The sequence below is a fragment of the Medicago sativa genome, chromosome 5 (genome assembly GCF_051527215.1).
Source record: "Medicago sativa cultivar Bolivia chromosome 5, Bolivia_mono, whole genome shotgun sequence".
Lineage (NCBI taxonomy): Eukaryota > Viridiplantae > Streptophyta > Magnoliopsida > Fabales > Fabaceae > Medicago > Medicago sativa.
This window is the reverse complement of record NC_140753.1, coordinates 58,399,802-58,425,955: the sequence shown is the minus strand read 5'-3', so window position 1 is coordinate 58,425,955 and position 26,154 is coordinate 58,399,802. Positions and strand designations below refer to the sequence as shown.

At 33.1% G+C, this 26,154-nt stretch overlaps 2 protein-coding genes and 1 pseudogene across 2 annotated transcripts; 2 read left to right on the top strand and 1 right to left on the bottom strand.

Moving 5' to 3' along the window:
- The first annotated feature begins 2,167 nt into the window (after positions 1-2,167).
- On the top strand, positions 2,168-2,760 carry LOC146923479 (peroxidase RIP1-like). The gene is made up of 2 exons (XM_085711728.1): positions 2,168-2,383; positions 2,581-2,760. Exons 1-2 carry the CDS (start codon positions 2,168-2,170, stop codon positions 2,758-2,760), a joined length of 396 nt encoding a protein of 131 aa, XP_085567854.1.
- A 13,896-nt stretch (positions 2,761-16,656) lies between these two features.
- Positions 16,657-19,123, bottom strand: LOC146923478 (serine/threonine-protein phosphatase 7 long form homolog; annotated as a pseudogene).
- Positions 19,124-20,795: 1,672 nt separating this feature from the next.
- Positions 20,796-22,480, top strand: LOC146923477 (uncharacterized). Its single transcript, XM_085711727.1, has 3 exons — positions 20,796-21,345; positions 21,666-22,044; positions 22,195-22,480. The coding sequence occupies exons 1-3, from the start codon at positions 20,796-20,798 to the stop codon at positions 22,478-22,480; spliced, it is 1,215 nt and encodes a 404-aa protein (XP_085567853.1).
- Positions 22,481-26,154: the final 3,674 nt, after the last annotated feature.

The following is a 26,154-nucleotide window of genomic DNA, read 5'->3' as shown; positions in this document are numbered from 1 at the left end:
AGAGGTAGTGTTAGAACTTTATATTATTTAGTATGTTTTTCGTATTTTGTTTGACAAACTCACAATGCTTCTTGTTGACTCATTGTGAGCTTGAGGGTAGATGTTAAATAATAAAGTATTGGGCTTAAGTTATCGGGTCTTTATATCAGTAAGTTAGAGTCCATAGGTTTTATATTATATATTGTGTTATAACCTTTTGTAATGTTAAGTGTTATTCTAATGAAACCCTAGCCGCCTTTGTTGTTATCTATCTTTCTCTATTTTGTATCTGGATTGTTAACAATCTTAAGGTTCAATTGTTTGGGTTGTAGCTTTCACGTTCTGCTTTCAATCCAATAGTAGTATATATGAAAGTATTATTTTTTGTGTGTGTATCATTTGTGCCTTTTGATGCAATGATCAATGCTTAATGATGCAATTTGGAACTTTAAATAAAAGGTAAATTTACAATTCTCAGTTTTCACATACATTATGAAAATGTTGATTGTGTAATTTTTTTTTTTTAACATTGTGATTTTTTTTCTCTTATAAATAAAACTATAAAAATCTCCAAAAAATAATAAAGACCAGTGTAATTAGAATTAATTTGAATTATATTTGAAAGAATAATACATCCATTTGGTAATTTGTAAGAGATCAACTTATATTTTATGATAAATTTTTCAGAAGTCTTTATAATTAATCACAGAGGAAGTACTTTAATGATAAATCATATTTTTCCTTTATAATTAAGAATAAATTTAAATATTAAAAAAAAATGTAACAAACACGATATGAATATATATGTTTGGTTTTTTTTTTCTTTATCATTTAAAAAGTGCAAAAAAAAAAATAGTACATGTATTAATATGAGTAAAGGGTATTTTAGTGAAAATAATAGGGCGCGTAAGACACACATATGTTAAAAAAAAATAACAGTACATGTATATTTTTTTTAAGGAAGTACATGTATTAATATCAGCTAACTAAAAGAAATATTTTTTTCATGTGAATCTATTATTATTTAAACAGTTTAATTAATAAACAGTATGTCTTCAATCATAAGAAATCCGCAGTAGCAATTTGGTTTATGTCAAATCCCTTTGGGGGTGTAGTAGCATTTAGTTCTTTTTGTCACATAACATATCTACGCCAATAATGAACACTCTGTATGACGTAATGGCAATGCATCCACAAATCAAAATGGTCGATATATTGAACTTATGTTAAATGCCTAATTTTTTGTTTTGATTTTTTTATAGGCTTGTTTTGAGAGGGTTTCCTTAGAGGCATGTTATTGCCTTCGTGGTGGTTCCTTCAAAAAATTAAGTTATAGGTCCCCTAAAAATAGTTACAGGTGGTCTAGAAGTAATTAGGGTTTTTGTACACTAGGAGAGCTATAAAGGAAAATCGATTTTGCGACTGATTAATTTTTTAACCATTAAATTACTTGATCAAGATAATGACAAATGAGAAAAAGAACTAACCATAGACTTTATTTCGGCATCTCTAATTTTCGTTACTATGTATATAGTATTTTATCCCCTACAATACAAAATGTACATAGAATTTTATGTTGTATAAATTATAGGAATCTTTTTTTTTTTTTTTTGGTTAAGCAGCTTAGTGGCTAGAAATTCTCCTTTTAAGGAGAATAAGTGGGGTGTCCGGGGTTCGAACCCCGTCCCCTGCATATATTATGCAATGTCCCTACCAACTGAGTTAAGCTCACGACGAAAATTATAGGAATCTTTATTAGAACCATATGCTATGTAACTCTTCCAAAATTTGATATATAGAAATAAAAAGTTAATTTTATTTTTTGTGTTAAATAACTATTAAGTTTTAGATACTTTTTTTTAAGGAAAGTTTTAGATACTTTATAATTTGAAATAAAACTAAGGGCTATATTATAAACCATATACCCCGCTACCGACTGGAGGATCAGTCTCGTAACAAACTCAAAAGACTTGAGCTATGAGAATACCTTGGATAGATACCGGAGCTCAAAAAATCTTAATTAGGGTGAATCAGAAAAATAACCAGAGGCTATATAGTTGCTATATTTTCATTCATAAACAATAATGTTGCTAAATATTCTTTCTACATAAATCCTCCCTCTATAGCTAGATTCACATTACAACATCTTAGCTCAAATTCAAGTTTCACTTTTGCAAAATGTTGCAAAATGGATCATCATATCCAATATGATCTTGTGCTTTTTATGGTCACTGTTGCAACTATTCTGATCCCTACCAATGCATTGCTCACTCCAAATTATTATGACAAAGTTTGTCCCCTGGCACTGCCAATCGTAAAGTCAATTGTTGAGAAGGCAATTATTCGTGAGCCACGCAAGGGAGCATCCTTGCCACGTTTGCATTTTCATGACTGCTTTGTTATCGTAAGTTAGTTTACCTGTGCATAATTGTAGAAACTATTCTCTTTGAAGTTATTGAGATCTATTTGAGGAGTTACCTTCTTCCGATATACATTTTTTTCTATAGACACGGTCATAAATTAAACCAAAAATTTAAGGGATTCAAATATTTACCACTTTTCAAACTAGTATTAATACCTAAACATTGTGAAACTTGACAGGGGTGTGATGGATCAGTTCTATTAGATGACACCCCTACCTTCGTTGGCGAGAAGACTGCGATTCCAAATATCAATTCAATAAGAGGTTTTGAGGTTGTTGATCAAATTAAAGAAGCTGTTGACACAGCTTGCAAACGTCCTATCATATCATGTGCAGATATCTTAGCTATAGCAGCTTGAGATTCTATTGCCATGGTAAGTATTTTCAATACTTTGCACTTTGTTTATGAGCAAAAGATCAAACATACAACTTTTAGAATTATACTGCTTGCAATCATCCAACTGGATTTTTGCACCAATCAGAATAAGATACCTAATCATTCTTCTACTTCCCTTATAAATAAACCACCCCAAAGGCAAATTTAATTTGTGATATTATATCCAGTACATTACACACACCATTTTTTAAAATGATTTGGTTAACGAGTATCCATAAGGACCAAATGACCACCAGCCAAAAGTCGAGAGCAAGAACAAGTCAACACTTCAGGACTATAAAAGTAATATACCATATCTCTAACAAAAACGTTAAGATATTAGGTATATGAGTCGCCTCTCTTATATATATCAAACATTGAATCTGTTCATAGTCTAGCGGGATTAACAACTCACATTTGAACCCAACAATCGACTAAAAAAGACTTGGTACATAAGTGGTCTATTATGGCTCACATCTCTTTCCTGGAAACCTACCGAGTGAATGCATTACAATTTTCATATAGGTGCGATGTCAAAATTTCAAGTGTCATCAAGTGTGACAGAGAAATTTGATGGAGAAATTTGACTCTATTTATATTCGATTTATGTTTTAAAGAAATGTGACATTCCGTTTTAAGTTGAATACTCTGATTATTATGTATTATTTTACATGTTGGGAAAACGGGGTGTTACACATGTGATTCACAAATAACAGACATTTATAAAATGAAGTTACCTTCAAGACTTAACAACTTGCAACCGTGCTTAAAAGCTTAGATGCAGTTTACAGACTACCTAACTCCTTGCTTAAAAGCTTCGGAGTAGTGCATAAATTGCAACTCAAAATACATTCCTAAACATGCATCAAGATGATACACGAAAGGCTCACAAACACAAGACTCAAAACCCTAGATAAACTATTCTGCTGAAATGATGGCTTGAATTATTCTTGAGGTCTTGCAGTCTCCTTTAAATACTGAAGCAAAGCGGGTCATAAACATAATCGGGCTTCAGATCAACCAGGTGATCCATTACTCAGTCAACATGGTCGGATAAGGAAACTCCTAAAAAGTAGGCACATTAATAGGAACATTATGATTACCTTCAAAAGACTTTCCTAAGTCGTTACCACTTCCTTAGGAAATCACATACGTTCTGATCTTTTCATAACTGCACACGGTTTTGACCAACACATGCTGGCGTGGATTCTTTAAATCAAGCGAACTCGTGCGTAAACATAGGCAAGGCACAAAACATACATACCGAGCCTGTATTTTGGAACATTGTGTTCCACATCTGAAGTGAATATTTGTTTTAGGCAAAATTGAAGCCAAAATACAAATATCCAACACGCGTGCTTAGTTTGTTGTATTGTATTTTAAGTTAAGAAAATAAAAATAAATTATTTTACAAAATTTTCTTTTTCCAAAAAAAAGTAAAAATAAATTGTTAATTGTATTATTTAAATTTAATTATAATCGCTAATTATAATTTTATGTAATTATAAAAACAAAAATTAAATAAGAATAAGAAATAAATAAAAAGTGGTGGGGTAGGGTGTTGAATGAAAAACCATTGGAGAGGTAAAAGTTGAATGAGTGTTGAATTAAGAGAGAGAAAATGATGTGGAGTGTTGGGAATTGAAAAAGTGGGTGTTGAAGGGTGTTGAAAGGAAAAAACCATTGGGGATGGTCTTATATTCAAACCGTATAACAGCTACCCTATGTAGAGCAGTACTGTGTGTACAACATTAAACCTCTATCTCTTCCGCGTGCTCAAGTTTATCAGTAACAAAATGATGACATGCTGTCATTACGTAATTTTTAGGACTTATTGTGACATTTTGATAGAGTTCTCATGCAAATTATACTGTTCTGAAGTGCAAAAAAGCTGAAATATTGAAGTCTGTTCGAAGCGAATCGCGCCACGCCAAATTCAAGCTGTGCTGCGATTTTGGAAGCAAAATTTCATCTTCCCTGTTTAAAGGAAATCGCGGCACGCCAATATATAGGCGCGGCGCAATTTTGACGGGTCAGGCCCATGACTTTTATAAATACTGCACTCAATCTGAAGAACAAGGGGTTACGATTTTGGAGAGCAAAGTGCGATTTTGAGACATCGGAGACGGCTAGAAGGGCGATTTCTTCAACCTTTTACCAATTCATGTATGTTTTAATTATTTCATTGATTATGCTATTTGTAAACTCAATTATGAGTAGCTAAATCTCTTAGAGATTAGGTCAGAGATGAATCTATGTAACCCTAATTGATCTTATGTTGCTGTGAAACTCTATTATCTATTAATGAATTTCTAGTCTTTATTCAATTCAATTGTTCTTAATGCTTTTTATATCCTGATCAAATATAAACATGATTTTCTGAGAACGAATGACTACTGACCATAGCTTTCGACTTAGACCTAATTGAATTGTTCTAATAAACATGGTTAGTCTAGGAATGGATAATCGTTTGTTAGTGATATTAGGTTAACGTTCATAAAACCTTCAAGGATTATTAGACCACCTAAGGAATTAGGGGTTGTAGTTTAAGAAGAGGGTCCTAACTCAAGGGATTGATTAGGGCTAATTTGTTAACTATCGTGAAACTAGAGAATCATTAGTAATAATAGGTGCAGTAACCAATTAGGGGAAACATAGAGGATTTGACAGACCTGATCTCATCTCTCTCCATATTTTCTTAATCAAATCTAATTCTTTTATTTGATTTCATAAAATCAAACCAAATCTACTGCCTAGTGGCAAACCAAAATAAACTTTTATACATCCTATTTTTATAACGCAATTGAATTATTGAAGTTAAAAACAGTCCTCGTGGGATCGATATTTTTACTACTTCGATAGTATTTGGTGCACTTGCCAAACGTCTATCAAGTTTTTGGCGCCGTTGCCGGGGACTGTTGAATTATTTCAACAAGGCAATTACGTTATTATTTAGGATTTCTGTCTTTTATATTTTTGTATATATATATTAAAAAAAAATATATTATGCTTTTTGTTTTCTTCTCATTGTACTGTGCTACTGAAAAGTTTATCCAAGTTTTGCAGCAATGATAGACAGGGTACTCCTCTATGACACAGAAGAGATTGCTAAGTTGCAGTATGAAAAATATATGCTATCTTTTAAGATCAAAATTTTGGACAACAAAATCTCGAGTTGTGGTCATTATGAGGCGAATCAACCAGGTAGTGATGGTGAAGGGAAGAAAGAGGTGATCAACATCGACTACAATACTCAACTTCAGAATATTTTAGATGACTTCTTGGTGTCAAATCAAGTTTCATTTGAGAAGTTTGATGTTCAGTGTGGTGATCTTGTTGAGAAAGCACATGAGTCTCAGAGGAAGCTGGTTCAGATGAAGAGTGAGTGTCACAAGGTTGAGGTGGAAGAAAAACCCAAAGTGAGGAGTGTTGATATTTTCCCGAAGTCTGAACCAATGGAGGTTGAGGAAATCACTCGTGTGCAGATGGATGCACGTCCTTCTCTACGGTGGGAGAACTTAAACTCTAAAGGTTTAACGGTGAGATCATGGGAGCATCTACTTCTTTGCTACAAATTCATGGAATTCCTACCAAACAAGAGGAAGAAGAAGGATGATGTGTTCTTTCTGACATATTTGCCACCCTAACAGTGGTTGAAGCGTCAAGCTCAATGACGTAAAATAAAGCGCTTGGTGGGAGGCAACCCACTATTTATTTTTCAGGTATGATTTTATTGCGTTCAAATACAAAAACACAAAAATATTTTTTTTTTCTTTTTAATATGAGGCAGGAAAGTTTTAAAAAAATTGTTCAAGTATACCTCCTGCCAAGAAAATCATGCAAGGTACTGATGTCTTGCATGATTCTATCCTCAAATGTTTTTCAGAAATTAAAGGAACTCAAACATTTTTCAAGAAAACAAAAGTTTTGGCCTGAGGAAGCAAAACATGCTCCCTGTTTGACCAAAATCGCGTCGCGCCTGTATATGGCCGCAGCGCGATTTTCACAAGCAAAGAACCAAACTCCCTGTTTTGAGGAAATCGCGGCACGCCTGATATTAGCCGCGGCGCGATTTTCCTCCTCAGCCTATAAAAACCTCACTGTTCATCATCATTTTCATTCCATTCTTCCTACTTTTCTCTACCAAAACTTCCCTAAACTTCCCATTCACGAATTTTTCCCATCTTCATCTACTTTATCACTTCCTAAACATCATCAAACCACCATCCTATCACAAATTCATCAATCCAAACCATCATCATTCACATTCATTCACAACTTTCCCAAACTTCACAAAACTTCCCTTTCACCATCTTCCTTAACCACAAATGGTCTCCAATTCATGAAACACCCGCTCAAAGAAATCCACCAACCCCAAGCCATCCACAAGCAAAGCCAAACGCCCTCGTGCCGCATTCGAACCACCCGAAAACGCCATCCATTTCATCAATGACCAAGCCCAAGAGTTCCACCAATCCATGAAAAGTTTTGAAGTTGTGGGGGAGAGGAAGTTTGACTTCACAAGGCTTGTGAAGTATCCGTTCTTTGAGGCTGAATTACGAAGGAAAGGGTGGACGAAGTTGAATGAGATGATCGGTGAAGCGAACAACAAAACCGTGATCGTCGAATTCTTTGCAAATGCACGAGTTTCCGATACACCCTTTCAGTCTTTTGTTCGGGGCAAGATCATTGATTTCAGCCCTGAAGCCCTTAATGAATGGCTGAATCTTCAACCGCCGGAGGAGTGTTGGGTTGAGAAACTGGGGAGGGAGAGATTTGGCATGACGGAGACTTCGGACCAGCTGTGGGTGAACGGTCCTAGGTTCTCAGCTGCGTTTGCTGCGGAGGCTCAATTGAATATGGGTCCGATTAGTGGGTCCGATTAGTGGGTCCTATGAGAGGTTTGGAGGCTCCCGTGAGCGCATGGAGCAATATTTTACACATCAGGAGGAGTATGGTATGCGCATGAGGAGGGAAATCACTGATGATTTCAATGCCACCGAGCAAGAACAAGGGGTTACGATTTTGGAGAGCAAAGTACGATTTTGAGACATCGGAGACGGCTAGAAGGACGATTTCTTCAACCTTTTACCAATTCATGTATGTTTTAATTATTTCATTGATTATGGTATTTGTAAACTCGATTATGAGTAGCTAAATCTCTTAGAGATTAGATCCGAGATGAATCTTTGTAACCCTAATTGACACATGTTGCTGTGAAACTCTATTTTGTTTATGAATTCAATTCTAGTTTATTCAATTCAATTGTTCTTAATGCTTTTTATATCTTGATCACATATAACCTGATTTTGTGAGAACGAATGACCACTGACCATGGCTTTCGACTTAGACCTAATTGAATTGTTCTAATAAACAGGGTTAGTCTAGGAATAGATAATCGTTTGTTAGTGATAATAGGTTAACGTTCGGTAAAACCTTCAAGAATTATTAGACCACCTAAGGAATTAGGGGCTGTAGTTTAAGAAGAGGGTCCTAACTCAAGGGATTGATTAGGGCTATTTTGTTAATCATCGTAAATTAGAAGAGGATTCATAACAAATAGGTGCAGTAGACCAATTAGGGGAACTTAGAGGATTCAAAGGATCTGATCTCATCTCTCTCTATATTTTCTCAATCAAATCTTTATTTTCTGTTACTTGATTTAATTAAAATCAAACCAAATCTTCTGTCTAGTGGCAAACTAAAAATAACTTTTATACATCCTAATTATATAACGCAATTGAATTATTGAAGTTAAAAACAGTCCTCGTGGGATCGATATTTTTACTACTTCGATAGTATTTGGTGCACTTGCCAGAAATCTATAACAAAACAAATCTAATCCTTCTTATAGGTTAGCGTCTTCCGCGTCTTTTCTTACACAAGTCTTTTCTCTTCTTTTCTTCTTTGCAACATTAAACCTTAAACCACTATCTTCCTTCCGTTTTTCATAGCTAGCGTACTCAAATCTCTAACCTGTTTTGTAGCATTAAACCACTACCTTCATTCCTTCTTATAGCCTAGAGTCTTTTGTTCTTTCGATTCCAAACAACAATTCTTCTTTTCTCTTCTTTTCTGCTTACAGCCTAACGTCTTCTTGTTCTCGCAGTTCCAAACAACAAACATGACAAAAGTTCATTGTTACGTTGTCTTCTTCTTCTTCTTCTTCTTCTTCTTCTTCTTCTTCTTCTTCTTCTTCTGTTTTTTGTTATTTTTTTCTTTTTTCCTTCTGTTCAAATACCACCCTCTCCCTTTTGCAAAGCAAGGAAGAGGAAACCGATTGTGTAACACCCTATCGTAAAAAAAAGAATTTTTTTCCTTCTGTTCAAATACCGTAAAAAAAAGAATTTTTTTCATTTTTCCGGTATTGAAAAAAATCTGGAAATATGAATTTTTCGAAATTTATTATTTTTTCCCGAATGTTTTCATTTTTTTTTTAATTTTTCCAGATTTTATTTTTTATTTTTAAAATTTACCAGATTTTTGTATTCATTTTTATTAATTTTTTCGGTATTTTTTTTATTTTTTTCAGAATTTTTTTCATTTTTTTATTTTTTAAGAATTTTTTTCGTTTTTTTAAAAAAAAAATTAATTTTTTTTAAAAAAATAATATTTTTTTAATTAAAAAAATTATTTTTTAATAAAAAAATAAAAAAAATGCCACGTGTACAATATAAAAAATAAAATAATTATACAGTCAGCGTGCCACGTCATCAGAAAAAGGTGATGTGGCACGCCACATCAGCACCTGGCGTGTGCCAGGTTTGACCAGGGGGGTTTTCGATGGAATCTTCAAATTACAGGGGCTGAATTTTAACAAAATTTATTACAGGGGGGAAAACCGGAACTCGCCCAAATTACAGGGGGGTAAACACATATTAACCCTTTATTATTTATTTATTTAATTGAGTTTAGAGTCTTTTTATAATTTAATTAATTTATTTGATGAGTGATATTTTTGTTGTGTGTTTATATTTATTAGTAGCCCCTATTTTATATTTAGTTGAAGAATATATTTAGTGGAGAAATATATTTAGTGGAAGAATAAATTTAGTGGAAAGAATATATTTAGTAGAGAAATATATTTAATGGAAGAATATTTTTAGTGGGAAAATATATTTAGTGGAGAAATATATAATTATTTAGAATAAAGAGGCTTTGAGGAAGAATTTGAATTAAGAGAAAATAAATAGGTTAAGGTTTATATAAAAAGGAGAGCTAGAGTTAGAAAATTATATTACGTGCAAAACTGTTTTGGAGAAAGATGAGAAACCTAGAGAAGATAAGAGTCAAAGAAGAGAAGTCAATAGAATCCTTGCAATCAATCAATCTAAGGTAAGGGTGGGACCAACCTTCTTTAATCATAAGTATATGGTTCTGAAATAGGGTTTAACATGTTTTTGTTGTTGTTTTATTTTGATGATTAGAGAAGTTAGGGTTTGAAAAGAAATGAGGGTTTTGAATTGCAATTTAATTGATGAAATTCGTGCTCTAGTTGTAGTGATATGTTTGGGTATGTTAATTTGTTGATAAATGAATTGTTGATGTTGAAATCGCATGCTATTGGTATATGTATTTGGATACTTGATGAATTATGCTCAATTGATGATTTATGTTATGTTGTTATTGATTTGTGGTTGAATTCATGATTATGAATTGTAGTTGTTGATGATTGTTGTTGTGAATGTCATATTATAATTTGGGTATGAATTATGTTGAGTTGTTGTTGTTGATTGTGATGATTTTGAATGAATGAGAATTTTGAATAATATAAGTTGCATTTTTCTGATTATTTTTATCTCTGCCTCGAATTTTGAAATGAAAACTGGTATTGATCGGTGTGAATTTGGTCTGACGTCAAAACGATTTATAAAACTTGAGTTATGGTGAAATTACTGCACATTACTCACAGTGAATCTTTATGGAATTTCAGCATTCTCTGTTTCATGTTCAGGCGTCTGTTTTATACGTTTCTATTTTAAATTGATCTTTGGTATAAACATGAAAGTTGTTGATAATTGTGATATCTTTCCAGTGTCCTTGGTTTGACATGAAAATTTGTTGTGGATAATTATTATGTTTTTTACGAAGATTTGTGATGAATTGTTGTTGTTTAATATGATGATATATGTTGTTCATGATTGATGAAGTATTATATGAAGGTATATGTTGATGAATATGATGTTGTTCATGATTGATGAATTATTATGTGAATGTATATGTTGATGAATATGATGTTATATGTTGTTCATGATTGATGATGAATGATGTCATCCATGTTGTTTCAAGTTGTATAATGATTTGTTGCTTATTAAAGACTATTAATGATGTCGTCGTTAATATCGAAATGTGTGTTTCGTGTCGATGTCGTGAAGTTGTTAAGATGTTAAGTTGCTAAGACGCTAAGATGTTAAGAAGTTGTTAAGACGTTATGATGTTAACATGTTACGAAGTTGTTAAGTTGTTGAGTCCATTCATACAAACGACGAGGGCTCAAGCCCTTGAGCATTTTGCTCAAAATAGTGACGAGGGAACAAGCCCTGGAGCATTTTGCTTAAAGAAAAAAATGATAAGCAGTATAAGAGAAGAGCTTGAAGAGAAATGACCATCTTTGAAAAAGGGTGTCACAGATTTGTCTTTTTGGCAACACGAATGGAACGCTCATGGGAAATGTAGTGGTTTTTCCCAACTAGATTACTTTAAAATGGCTCTGAAACTATTTGATGATGTTAGTTTATTGAGTCTTCTAGAGAAAAAGCAATATGTTCCAACTCTTCCAAGTAAAAAGATTTGGATTAAACTACAACCTTTTAAAATGATAATTTGGTCAAATCTTAAACTTCATGCGATACGATGTATTGGTAGTAACCAAAAACACTTGCATGAAGTAGAGTTATGTGTGGATCCTAACAATTTAAAATTGATTAACTGTCAAACTGTACACCCTCGTCTCACATATTGTGTTAATAACAAAAATGGTGGTGCATTTGAATTTAGATGGGTTTTATGGGTACCACCCAAACCACAATCCAACCCACATGATGAAATGTAAGAAGTTGTATTTTATTTGTTATTTAATCATGTATCTTTAATTAATGTAATCTCATTTCATGTAATCTTATCTATCTTTAATTAATACAATCTTCTTGTTTTTAATTCGGTTGTGGAATTGTTTTGCTTTAATTTGTTGATTTAAGTTATTTAGTTATAGCAATTGGAGATGTTTTTATTGATATCTAATATTGTACCATCCCCTTCAGAAAAAAAAAACAAAAACACATTTTTCAAATGATATAAAAAAATTGCATTTTTTTCTCTGATTCATAAAAAAAGTACGTAACATTACTAGTTGTATTCTTTAATATATTTAGTGGAAGAATATATTGAGTGGAGAAATATAATTATTTAGAATAAAGAGGCTTTGGGGAAGAATTGGAATTAAGAGAAAATAAATAGGTTAAAGTTTATATAAAAAGGAGAGCTAGAGTTAGAAAATTATATTACGTGCAAAACTGTTTTGGAGAAAGACGAGAAACCAAGAGAAAGAGGAGAAACCTAGAGAAGAGAAGAGTTAGAGAAGAGAAGTCTCTAGAATCCTTGTAATCAATCAGTCTAAGGTAAAGGTGGGACTAACCTTCTTTAATCATAAGTATATGGTTCTGAAATACGTTTAACATGTTTTTGTTGTTGTTTTATTTTGATGATTAGAGAAGTTAAGGTTTGAAAAGAAGTTAGGATTTTGAATTGCAATTTAATTGATGAAATTCGTGCTCTAGTTGTAGTGATTTGTTTGGGTATGTTAATTTGTTAATAAATGAATTGTTGATGTTGAAATCGCATGCTATTGGTATATGTATTTAGATACTTGATGAATTATGCGCAATTGATGATTTATGTTATGTTGTTATTGATTTGTGGTTGAATTCATGATTATGAATTGTAGTTGTTGATAATTGTTGTTGTGAATGTCATATTATGATTTGGGTATGAATTATGTTGAGTTGTCGTTGTTGATTGTGATGATTTTGAATGAATGTGAAGTTTGAATAATATAAGTTGCTTTTTCTGATTATTTTTATCTCTGCCCCGAATTTTGAAATGAAAACTGGTATTGATCGGTGTGGAATTGGTCTTAGGTGTAAACACGAAAGTTGTAGGTATGGATGTTAGCTTTCAAATGCCGTTGGTCTGACGTCAAAACGATTTATAAAGTTGAGTTAACATGAAATTACTGCACATAAGTCATAGTGAATTTTTATGGAATTTCAGCATTCCATGTTTCATGTTCATGCGTCTGTTTTATACGTTTATGTTTTAAATTGATCTTTGGTATAAACATGAAAGTTGTTGATAATTGTCATATCTTTCCAGTAGCCTTTGTTTGACATGAAAATATGTTGTGGATAATTATTATGTTTTTACGAAGATGTATGATAAATTGTTGTTGTTTAATATGATGTTATATGTTGTTTATGATTGATGAAGTATTATATTAAGGTATACGTTGATGAATATAATGTTCTATAATGTTGTTCATGATTGATGAATTATTATGTGAATGTATACGCTGATGAATATGATGCTATATGTTGTTCATCATTGATGATTATATGTGAATATTATTATATGAATGAGATCGATGATTAATTATGTCATCCATGTTGTTGTATCAAGTTGTATAATGATTTGTTGCTTAATAAAGACTATTAATGTTGTCGTTGTTAATATCGAAATGTGAGTTTCTTGTCGATGTCGTCAAGTTGTTAAGATGTTGAGATGTTAAGTTGCTACGATGATAAGATGTTACGAAGTTGTTTAGACGTTACAATGTTAAGATGTTACGAAGTTGTTAAGTTGTTGAGTCCATTCATACAAACGACAAGGGATCAAGCCCTAGAGCATTTTGCTCAATAGCGACGAGGACTCAAGCCCCGAAGTATTTTGCTTAAAGAAAGAAATGATCAGCAGTATAAGAGAAGAGCTTGAAGAGAAATGGCCATCCTTGAAAAAGGGTGTCACAGATTTGTCTTTTTGGCAACATGAATGGAAGGCTCATGGGAAATGTAGTGGTTTTCCTCAACTAGATTACTTTAAAACGGCTCTGAAACTATTTGATGATGTTATTTTATTGAATCTGCTAGAGAAAAAGCAATACGTTCCAACTCTTCCAAGTAAAAAGATTTGGATTAAACTACAACCTTTTAAAATGGTAATTTGATCAAATCTTAAACTTCCTGCGATACGATGTATTGGTAGTAACCAAAAACACTTGCATGAAGTAAAGTTATGTGTGGATCCTAACAATTTAAAATTGATTAACTGTCAAACTGTATACCCTCGTCTCACATATTGTGTTAGTAACAAAAATGACGGTGCATTTGAATTTAGATGGGTTTTATGGGTACCACCCAAACCACAATCCAACCCACATGATGAAATGTAAGAAGTTGTATTTTATTTGTTATTTAATCATGTATCTTTAATTAATGTAATCTCATTTCATGTAATCTTATCTATCTTTAATTAATACAATCTTCTTGTTTTTATTTCAGTTGTGGAATTGTTTTGCTTTAATTTGTTGATTTAAGTTATTTAATTATAGCCATTGGAGATGTTTTAATTGATATCTAATATTGTACCATCCCCTTCAAAAAAAACAAAAACACATTTTTCAAATGATATAAAAAAATTACATTTTTTTTCTCTGATTCATAAAAAAAGTACGTAACATTACTAGTTGTATTCTATAATATATTTAGTGGAAGAATATATTTAGGGGAAAGAATATATTTAGTAGAGAAATATATTTAGTGGAAGAATATATTCAGTGGAGAAATATAATTATTTAGAATAAAGAGGCTTTGGGGAAGAATTGAAATTAAGAGAAAATAAATAGGTTAATGTTTATATAAAAAGGAGAGCTACAGTTAGAAAATTATATTACGTGCAAAACTGTTTTGGAGAAAGACGAGAAACCCAGAGAAAGAGGAGAAACCTAGAGAAAAGAAGAGTTAGAGAAGAGAATTCTCTAGAATTCTTGCAATCAATCAATCTAAGGTAAGGGTGGGATTAACCTTCTTTAATCATAAGTATATGGTTCTGAAATAGGTTTAACATCTTTTTGTTGTTGTTTTATTTTGATGATTAGAGAAGTTAGGGTTTGAAAAGAAGTTAGGGTTTTGAATTGCAATTTAATTGATGAGATTCGTGCTCTAGTTGTAGTGATATGTTTGGGTATATTAATTTGTTGATAAATGAATTGTTGATGTTGAAATTGCATGCTATTGGTATATGTATTTGGATACTTAATGTATTATGCTGAATTGATGATATATGTTATGTTGTTGTTGATTTGTGGTTGAATTCATGATTATGAGTTGTGGTTGTTGATGATTGTTCTTGTGAATGTCATATTATGATTTGGGTATGAATATGTTGAGTTGTTGTTGTTTATTGTGATGATTTTGAATGAATGTGAAGTTTGAATAATATAAGTTGCTTTTTCTGATTTTTTTTTATCTCTGCCCCGAATTTTGAAATGAAAACTGGTATTGATCGGTGTGGAATTGGTCTTAGGTGTAAACACGAAGGTTGTAGGTATGGATGTTAGATTTCAAATGTCGTTGGTCTGACGTCAAAACGATTTATAAAACTTGAGTTATGGTGAAATTACTGCACATAAGTCACAGTGAATCTTTATGGAATTTCAGCATTCCATGCTTCATGTTCATGCGTCTGTTTTATACGTTTATATTTTAAATTGATCTTTGGTATAAACATGAAAGTTGTTGATAATTGTGATATCTTTCCAGTAGCCTTGGTTTGACATGAAAATATGTTGTGGATAATTATTATGTTTTTACGAAGATGTATGATGAATTGTTGTTGTTTAATATGATGTTATATGTTGTTTATGATTGATGAAGTATTATATGAAGGTATACGTTGATGAATATGATGTTCTATGATGTTATTCATGATTGATGAATATTATGTGAGTGTATACGTTGATGAATATGATGTTATATGTTGTTCATGATTGATGATGAATTATGTCATCCATGTTGTTGTATCAAATTGTATATGTTGCCTATTAAAGATTATTAATGATATCGTTGTTAATATCGAAATGTGAGTTTCTTGTCGATGTCGTCAAGTTGTTAAGATGTTGAGATGTTAAGTTGCGAAAACGCTAAGATGTTACGAAGTTGTTAAGACGTTATGATGTTAAGATGTTACGAAGTTGTTAAGTTGTTGAGTTCATTCATACAAACGACGAGGGCTCAAGCCCAGGAGCATTTTCCTTAAAGAAAGAAATGATCAGCAGTATAAGATAAGAGCTTGAAGAGAAAAGGCTATCCTTGAAAAAGGGTGTCGCAAATTTGTCTTTTTTGCAACATGAATGGAACGCTCATGGAAAATGTAGTGGTTTTTCTCAACTAGATTACTTTAAAACGGGTCTGAAACTATTTGATGATGTTAGTTTATTGAATCTGCTAGAGGAAAATTGTAGAAATACCTACTTTTTCAGGTGTCTCCGGTACCACTCCATTTGGAGTTGCGGGGTACCCTAAAAAATGATGAAATTTTTGTCTTTGTTGTACCCCTCTACTTGGAGTTGTGGGGTACTTTCCAATTTTTTTTTGAATTTTTTTTATTACCCCCAAGTCAAGCTTGCGTCCTATATATTGCTGTTTTTTTTTTAAAATTTTTTAAATACCCCTTTACTTGGAGTAGAGTGGTATAATAAAGACAAAAAAAATTTGAAGCATAATTTTACACGTTAATAATGCATGCATAAAAAATAATAATAATAACTTAATTTAAAAAAACTAATTAAAATTATTTAACAAATAAAATACCATAAAATCTACAATTATTATAAATGCTCTGTTGTCCCACACCCTCGTCTTTAACGATGTCTTCGGCGATTTACTTGAGGGTCATGTTGGTCTTCGTCATTGTTATTTGTAGTTGATTGTATCTGACTACCAAAAACCAACTACAACGACACATCGTGTTCCCTTGTTGGCCATCCCATATCCAGAAATTGTTCATTGGAGTTCAATAAAGCCGGAGAGAAGTGAGATAGTAGGTTTGTTGGTGTTGGTGGGTTGTTGTAGTTTTGGTTTGTGTACATTGGGTATTGTGGGTTGTTGTAGGGGGGTAAATGGTGTTGGACGGTCCAGCTTGGTTTGGGTCATTATAGGAGAAGCAGTTGTTGTTGGACGTGCTAGCTTGGTTTGGGTCATTGTAATCAAAGTTTGGCATTGAATTTTGTTGGTAAGTTGACTGATAATAAGGCTCATATGCATTTCTCGGAGTGGTATATGGTGGTGGTTGGATGATATTTTGTTGGGGGTGTCGAGAAATTCATACATTATAGAATCATGAATGTTTTGTGTTGTATGTGGTTGGGATTGATGATCTTGTAGTTGAGAAAAAATTTCATAATCCCAAAAATCATCATCAATTGGTGGTTGGTCGTTGTGAATTTCAGGTTCATGCACCGGCTGTTCTTCTTCGTCTGGATCTAAATCTGATGGTTTTGTGTCAATTGTAATCCGTAGACGTGGGTTGCATGTGATTATCAACCACTCAAAATACACATAAGTATGGGTGAGTGTTCTTGGCAGCATGCGAGGGAGAGTATAACGATGTCGATTGTCCCAATGTTGGCTCTCTTGTGGAAAGCGAAAACCATTTGATTCGTACCACGTCTTGTACAGTTTGTCCAACACATGGAATTCACGCATGTCTTTTGGGGCCCCCGGTATTTCTTGTGGCAAACCAAATTGGAGTCCGACCCTATCAGTTGGATGTCATTCTACCTTGTCAAAACATATAAGGTAAGTTGTTGTAATCCAATCCCAATAGTCATCAGGCACATTGTGTGAAACTTTCTTGTATGGTCTCCATTTAAACTGGCACAAGCAAAAGAGAAGATTTAGTGTATGTTTAAAAATTTAAATATATATATATATATATATATATATATATATATATATATAAACGAATAATCTAAAAATCAAGGGTATATTACATGATGTTCAAGTATGTCATCAAACTGTTTTCTGTAAGATATAGTGTCGTGGCTTGGATTGTCGTGGTATCTTGAACCTACTCCTGTCCATGTAACAAATGATATTAAAAAATTATTAACCAATTTACCATATAATAATATTAATAAGAAGTGAGAATATGCGAGGGAATTAATTAAAAAAATGTAGTGACCATGCTTACTTTAATCCTAGCGGCCACTCGAGTGGTTTGTCATTTCTCGGAGCGATATGACTCAACCGACAATATCCCCACACTTGTAAGAGAAAATGACATCCAGCAAGAGCTTTTATGTTTGGGCGTGACGCCTCACACAAGCCACGATCAAGGTAAGCCAAAACTGCCGATCCTCAACTATATTTTCTTGTTTCATTAAAATCCCTTAACAAATACAACCAAGAGTTGTGCACAAATAATCCAGTTGTATTTGGAAACAAGAACCCTCCAATGAGGTATAATATGTACCTTCTAGTGTGTTGTATTTTTACAATCGGAGGCGATTGCTCATTGAAGTCATTATCAACCAGATTTGCCTTTAACCACGCCAACGAGAGAGTAAAACCATCAGTTTTGTGTGTTGGAGGAGTTATTCCCATCAGTTCAGCACAATTATTCCACGAAAGATTTGGAGGACCCGTAACAATTTGTAATCCAAAAGGTAAGCCGAGTAATATATATACATCTTCTAAAGTGATTGTACATTCACCCGTTCGAAAATGAAAAGTATGTGTCTCGGACCGTCATCTTTCTACAAAAGCGGTTATGATATGCCTGTCAATTTGGTAACACCCTACTTCCCCTATTTGAGCAACCTAAAAAAATTCAGCTTCACATAGATAATTGTCAATAAAACGACTTGGTTGTTGGTGTTGTCGTGTACGAGTGGTTAGAGGTACATCCTCTTCATCCTAAAAAAATAGAGAAGATATATAAGTAAATTAAAAAATTAGTCATAATATTACAAAAATCAAATATCATAATTAAAACTGAATTAATAATAAAGGAATAAAATTAAAACATAATTAATCATAACAAAAATCAAAATTGAAAAAAGTGTGAAAATATTTAAATTAATAACAACAATAAAACTGAATTAATAATTAAAAAATAAAATAAATAAAATAACGAAAATATTAAAACTAATAGGAATCATAAAATATAATATTAAAATTGCATTAATAATTGAAAAATAAAAATGAAATTAATAAATTAATTGTTATATAAACCCATCTTCTGATGTGTTCTTCCATGGATCTATGTTCATTTTCCAACCACAAGTATGTCATTGCTTTATATAATTTGTTTGAATTAAAATGTTATGTGAGTGAGTAAGAAAAGGATTGAGATAAGTTGAATATGTGTAAAGAGTAAGAAGATAAGTGTGGTATTTATAATGTAAAAATATGTGTAAATGGTGGAAGTAGTAGTGTGGTATGTAATCAATGAAGTGAAGACTTCCTGTGTTTCCACTACATTATTTTTGCAAGCCAACAATGTTCATTTAAGCACAGAAATGACAATTGCATGAAAGCAAACACATGGTGTTTAACAGTGTTGAATTATTTTGTAAACATTGCTGCATGGAATGACCATTGCATATAAAAAACTCATTTATTTCTGCATGAAATTTCTGCATGAAATGACCATTGCATGGTTCTTCACATGAAGCATATGCCAGCTACACTTGACCGACATGCTGCAAACGAACAGCCAATAACGTGGCGCGTGTATCACCTACCCCGCTACTTCAAATTGCGTTCTACCCTACCACCCGCGCGTGTGCAACCTACCACGCTACTTGAGCTTGCGTTCTAGTTTTTTTCTGTTTTTTTTTTGTGCAGAAATAATTGGAGGTAGATTACATGTTATTATATAAGGGTCTCTGCATGTTATTATTGTATCAAACTATTTTACATCAAACTCTTATTCATTTCTTAAGACCAAACCGTTCAATGACACCACACCCAAATATAAACGTTTTTGTGTACTATAACGGAGAAGTTAAACAAAATGAATATGGGATTTTTTTCAAAGTCAGTATACCAAAGGTTTCAGAGTGAGTATGGCTAGTACTTACTTGCATCTCAAAAAAAGAATAGCGGAAAAAGTATGTATCGAAGATAATATGGTTGTGTCTGAAATTATATGCCGGAATCCCATGTTTGTTGGAACTACCACAATTCACTATCAGGCGTTAAGAATCACTGATAACGACGATGTCGAGTTTATGTTTAACGTACATAAAAGTCATAGATCTTTGTCCTATATAGAGCTTTATGTTACGTTCGAGATGAAGAATCCAACATCTAATTTTGAGTTAAATTACCCATCAAGTTCTAGTCAACACCAAAGTCTACCACAACAACAATATAACCTACAACACTAAAACCCGTCATCGTCCCAACCACACTACAACCCCTCATATATTTATGATACATCCTTATCGCAACCTTTTCAATCACAAAATGAGTACGAACCACCACAAAGATTATTAACTCAACCCCATCCCTCTCAAACACCATCCTGTTCGACACAACCCCAAACTTTAAACGATGAAATGAATATATACACTTCCCAATTCCAAGATCAATCAAACGATGAAGTTGAAGATGATGATGAAGAACTCCTTGCCGCACAAAACGGTGATGAGAACGAAGAAGACGAAGACGATATTGTGCCATAACTACCAATTTCACCGATCAGAGCTTCTTACAACCCACTAAGGTCCATGCACAATGTCAATGATGACCACTCAACTGAGCTTTATCGATCAATGACTCTTCCGGTCGATCAAGATATTGCTCCGGGGATGCAATTTCATAACAAGAATGATTTTATTCTTGCAATTAGATATTATCATATAAAAAATTCATGGGATTATTCTGTGAAGCAATCATATCCAGAAAGGTATGTCATCAAATGTAAAGATACAACCTGTGGTTTCAAATTGCGGGCCTCATGGAGGAAAAAAGTGATAGATGGGAGATTGGAAAAATGAAGGATCTTTATACATGTGTCTCAACAGACTTGACACAAGATCATCGAAAACTTAGTTACAATGTCATATGTGAAAGTGTTATGTCACTACTTCATATGGATGCTTCAATTACAGTGAAGGTTATAATTGCACACATCCGAGAGAAGTTTAATTACACAATTTCATACAGAAAGGCATGGAGAGTAAAAAATAAGGCGATTGAATCAATTTATGGTAACTGGGAGGAGTCTTATAAAGAACTACCACAGTGGTTGATGGTTATGGAAAAAGATTTGCCAGGAACAATTATTGATTTTCAAACGAACCCATCAACAGAAGTGGTCAATGAGACTGTCTTCAAGCATCTCTTTTGGGCCTTTCGTCCGTTCATCTTGGGTTTCGAATTCTGCAAACCAATTGTCCAGATTGACGCAACTTGGTTATATGGTAAATACAAAGGAACATTGTTGTTAGATGTTGCGCAAGATGGGAACAACAAGATATTTCCCATTGCTTTCGTAATCGTGGAAGGCGAGACCAATGAGGCATGGAGTTTCTTTTTGAAAAATCTAAGGTAGCATGTCACCCCACAGGCGAACATATGCATCATTCCTGATAGACATGTTTCGATAAAGAGCGCGTATGATGATCCACATATGGATGGCACGATGCTCCGACAAGCCATGTGTGTTGTGTCCAACACATTGCACAAAACTTTATGCGATCGTTCAAGGATGGAGAACTTAAGAAGAAAGTTGAAGGCATGGGTAAAAATTATATCTCTTTCCTTGTAAATTCGACATATTATTTGTTTAAAGAACACACATCTAACTTTTTTCAAAACAATGCAGGTTATGCCATGAACATCCCAACATTCGAATACTACCGCTCTGAAATCGCTGTTGCAGACCGAAAGGCTTTAGCATGGGTGGACAACATTCCCAAAGAAAAGTGGACTCAATCACATGATGATGGTCGACAATGGGGCCACATGACAAGTAACTTGGTAGAGTCACAAAACAACATGTATAAGGGTATTCGAGGACTCCCGATCGCAGCTATTGTGAAAGCATCATATTACAGGTTGGCGGCCTTGTTTGCTAATAGAGAACATGAGGCAGCGGCAAGGGTAAATTCTGGTGAGCCATTCTCAGAAAACATCATGAAATATCTCAGGGATGAGGTGATTAAATCCAACAGTCATCATGTCACTCAGTTTGACCGGGATCGGTATACCTTCTCCGTCCGTGAAACCATCGACCATAAAGAAGGATTACCATAGGGAGAATACAAGGTGGACCTGCAAAATAAATGTTGTGACTGTGGACGATTCAGAGCGTTACACCTACCATGCTCACATGTCATTGACGCATGTTCTAGCTTTCGTCACGACTATAAGACTTTTGTCGATAACAAATTCACGAATGAGTGTGTATACGCTGTATACAACATCCACTTCGACGTGGTTCACCACCAGACATATTTTCCTGATTATGAAGGACTGAAGGTGGTTTCCAACAAGTCCATGCGTAGGGCAAAGAAAGGTCTTCCGCCAATTACTCGCATTAGGACCGAGATGGACGATGTGGAAACTGAGAGAAGATGCGGCGTTTGTAGGATGCCTGGTCATTCCCGCAAAGATTGCATTAATATTAGACATCAGTAGAAATCTAGTCTTTATTTCATATTTATTGTATTTCGTATGTTTTTTATTTTATAAATATTATGATTATTATTATAATTACTTTTTTTATTAATGCCTAAATTAAAATTATTAATATAAGTTGAAAGGGTGTGATAAATTGAAAAATGAAAGGAAGCATTTATAGTAGATGAAATAATACATGTTTTATAATAATTATAGATTTTATGGTATTTTATTTGTTATATAATTTTAATTAGTTTTTTTTAAATTAAGTTATTATTATTTTTATGCATGCATTATTAACGTGTAAAACTATGCTTCAAATTTTTTGTCTTTATTATACCACTCTACTCCAAGTAGAGGGGTATTTAATTTAAAAAAAAAAAACTATATATAGGACGCAAGCTTGACTTGCGAGGTAATTAAAAAAAATTCAAAAAAAAAAAAATAGGAAAGTGCCTCGTAACTCCGAGTAAGGGGTACAATAAAGACAAAAATTTCGTCACTTTTTAGGGTACCCCGCAACTCCAAGTGGAGTGGTACCAGAGACACCTGAAAAAGTAGGGTATTTCTGCAATTTTTCGAAAAAGTAGGGTATTTTTGTGTTTTTTTGACATAAAGTAAGGCAGAAAAAAAAAATTTCCCATCAGAGACCAGCCAAGCTTGTGATATTGGTGAATTTAATCCACGAGTGTTAATACTCCGAGTCCTCATTTTCGTGTTATTCATCTTTTTTGGTCAATATTTTGTTTTTGTAGCTCCTGTAATACTTCTTATAGTATTAATCTTCTTCTATGTTGTAATTAAGTAGGTTAATATGTGTTTTAGTGCTGGCTTTTGTTTTTATGAAAATTAAATTAGACTAACATTCTAGAATAATTATTATAGTCATAATCAAAGTTTTTTGATTGTGTCTATAAACTGTTTAATGTTGGTAACCAAAAAAAAACTGTTTAATGTTGACATTAAGAATTGTTCCCATAGCCGTAGTAGTTTCTCTTTTCTTTTAGCTTATATTGCAATTATTGTTTAACGAAAGATTGGTTTCAAAATTTAGACTAAATACATCAAAGCTTAAGATATAAGAGTATTCACGTGCGTTTTGTCAAAAAAAAAAAAAGAGTAATCACGTGGGTGTATGTAAAGAGTCTCTTGATTATGGAGGCTTTACTTTTTCAACAATGGAATAAAAATATACATTAATAGAGGCTATATATAAACAAATCCAAAACTAGCTACACCTACATAGGAGATTATTTTCATTATAAGAAGCCAAAATGCAATCTGAACATGAAAAACGTTGTGGAGCCATTCACACATTAGACAAGACATATATGAGACCAACCCAAGCATAACTTCTTTTCTTCATACAGAGCAAACTTTATTAAATAATGGGAGACAAATGGTAGTGGATACTCCGGTAAAGCTTCAATTTGCAGCGGTTAATGAAAACCATGATCAAAGTAATGTAAAGTAAATAGCTAAAATAAATAATGAGAAATAGGAAAAGGAAACTACATACATATTCAGAATGAAAGCTTCGTTTTCCTTGCCGGTAGTGGCGACAACATCCTCATGCTTGACGACGGAAGCAACGTGAGCTCTGATAACGTCATATCGCCCACTCGGAGCTTCGATTTCCCGCCAACTGATGATGTCTCCCACTCTTCTTGGTTTTTTGATTCGACCTTCATGCCTAGAGAGAGGGTGTGCATGCATGTTTGTCTATAGAGTTTCGAAAATATCACAAATATTGACTTGGCTATTTGCAGAGAAAGGAGATTAAGAAGAGGGAGACAATAAAAAAATTGGACAGATTTGATGAGAATGGTGCTTTAATATTGTCTTTGAGGAACCCATTTGGGGTTGGTCTAGTGGTTGGCTTGGGATCTTGGAGTTTACTCCTCCAAAGGTCTCAGGTTCGATTCTCTCTAGTGCCAATTTCGGTGGGTTAAGTCCATACAGTGATACAGAGATTGCTCTGGCTTTAAACGGGGCCCCCCGCAAGTGGGTGGTTGGATTATTAGTCGATTCTTGAATCGGATACCGAGTTTTTAAAAAAAAAAAATTTGTCTTTGAGGTTCATTTTTATTTTGAAATGGTGCTTAGATGGAATAAAAATTAAATGTAGAACAAAATATTAAGTTGAAGCAATCGGCACAGCAACCAAATATGAACGTGCATGTGCCTCGGTATGGAACAAACAATGAGGGAGGGGATTTCCTCCGGTGTATTTTTCTCCTGTTTTCTGCAGTGTGGGAATCTACACCATTAAATTTATTATCTCTCATAATTTCAAGTTTTTAACATTTAGATTTTCAAGGATTTATTTTGATTTAAAAGCTGAGATTTCACTGGACCCTCCAGTCACTGGAGAGGATCCATTCCCAACAATGAGAAGCAAATATGATAGGGATACACTACCTAACACACTCTTTTAACACACTCCACTCAGATCCTGCCACATCACCAATTTTTTCAATTCTCTTGACCGGTTACCTGTTACTCTCTCCGTTTCTAAATATAAGCAAAATTGACTTTTTAAGTTCATTCAATTAATGATGTATGTGGTCCATAATATGAACCACCTACATCTTTAATTGAATGAATCTAAAAAGTGAATTTTGCTTATATTTAAAAACGGAGGGAGTACCCTTTAACTCTTTAATTTATTTTTTAAAATTTTTTAATTATTAGGTTTCAAACCGTCACCCACTATTGGTGAGAAGAACAACCATATTACACAGGTTGCAAGTCTGGAATGCCCTCTATTTCTCGTATGGCCATGTGAGGTTGTATGCTTCTATTTTCTTTTAGAAATATTTCCTTCCAGCAACAATTAACAAAGATAAACTACCACTCCTAAAAAAAACTACCATGGTATCTCTAAAACCTCAACAGTATTTATTATGGCAAAACCACCACCACCATATTGAATTTTTTTACTTTTCTCCTCTTCTCCAATAACACATCATAGTAACTAAAACAATTTTGTTTTCTCCACGAGGATCTTGAGAATCGATGGAGCATTTAGGAAACCATATACATAGATCTATGCCTTTCAGAAAACTCATATATAATCAATGGAGGCGTAATCTTAGAATATGTAATCAATACACAGACTCATTTGAGGTTGTAGTTCATGCCTGATTAGTGACTTGATCTGTTTATACTCCACCTACAACATGAGTCATGCATCTATTTCTAGTGAAAATATTCCATATTTTGCCTAGGTCTATTTGATTGCCATTTATTTTCTAGGAATAATCAATGCTTAATTTATTATCTGAGCAAATATGCTTAATTTTTGTATGGCCTTTTGTTTTGTTGAGAGGTTATATATGGGGAAGGGGAAGAAATTAGTATCACTACATTCATATTTGCTTTTAGTTGCATATTTTCTACTACTTCTATACCATTTCAATTTTACATAATTTGTCTTCATGTGTAAGAATAATAATGCATTATGAGTAGCATACACCTTCCTTTTTCCTTTTTTCAATTATTAAATATTGGGTTAATTAAGTTTTTGTCCCTATAAATATCTACAGTTTTGTTTTTAGTCCCTATAAAAATAAATCACATTTTTTAATCCCTACAAAATTTTCCGTTAGTATTTTTAGTGTCTGTTAAATTAAAATTTGTTTAAATATGCTTAAAATTTTAAATTTTTTAATGATTTTTTAGTGTCTGTC

What these genes read in the sequence shown, in the direction of transcription:
- LOC146923479 (XM_085711728.1), top strand. Translation starts at nt 2,168, where the DNA reads ATGGATCATCATATCCAATATGATCTTGTGCTTTTTATGGTCACTGTT. An exon ending in TTCATGACTGCTTTGTTATC is followed by an intron (nt 2,384 to 2,580) that starts GTAAGTTAGTTT and finishes GAAACTTGACAG; the next exon opens with GGGTGTGATGGATCAGTTCT.
- LOC146923477 (XM_085711727.1), top strand. Translation starts at nt 20,796, where the DNA reads ATGGAGGAAAAAAGTGATAGATGGGAGATTGGAAAAATGAAGGATCTT. An exon ending in TGCTTTCGTAATCGTGGAAG is followed by an intron (nt 21,346 to 21,665) that starts GCGAGACCAATG and finishes AAAACAATGCAG; the next exon opens with GTTATGCCATGAACATCCCA. An exon ending in ACTCAGTTTGACCGGGATCG is followed by an intron (nt 22,045 to 22,194) that starts GTATACCTTCTC and finishes CGCATGTTCTAG; the next exon opens with CTTTCGTCACGACTATAAGA.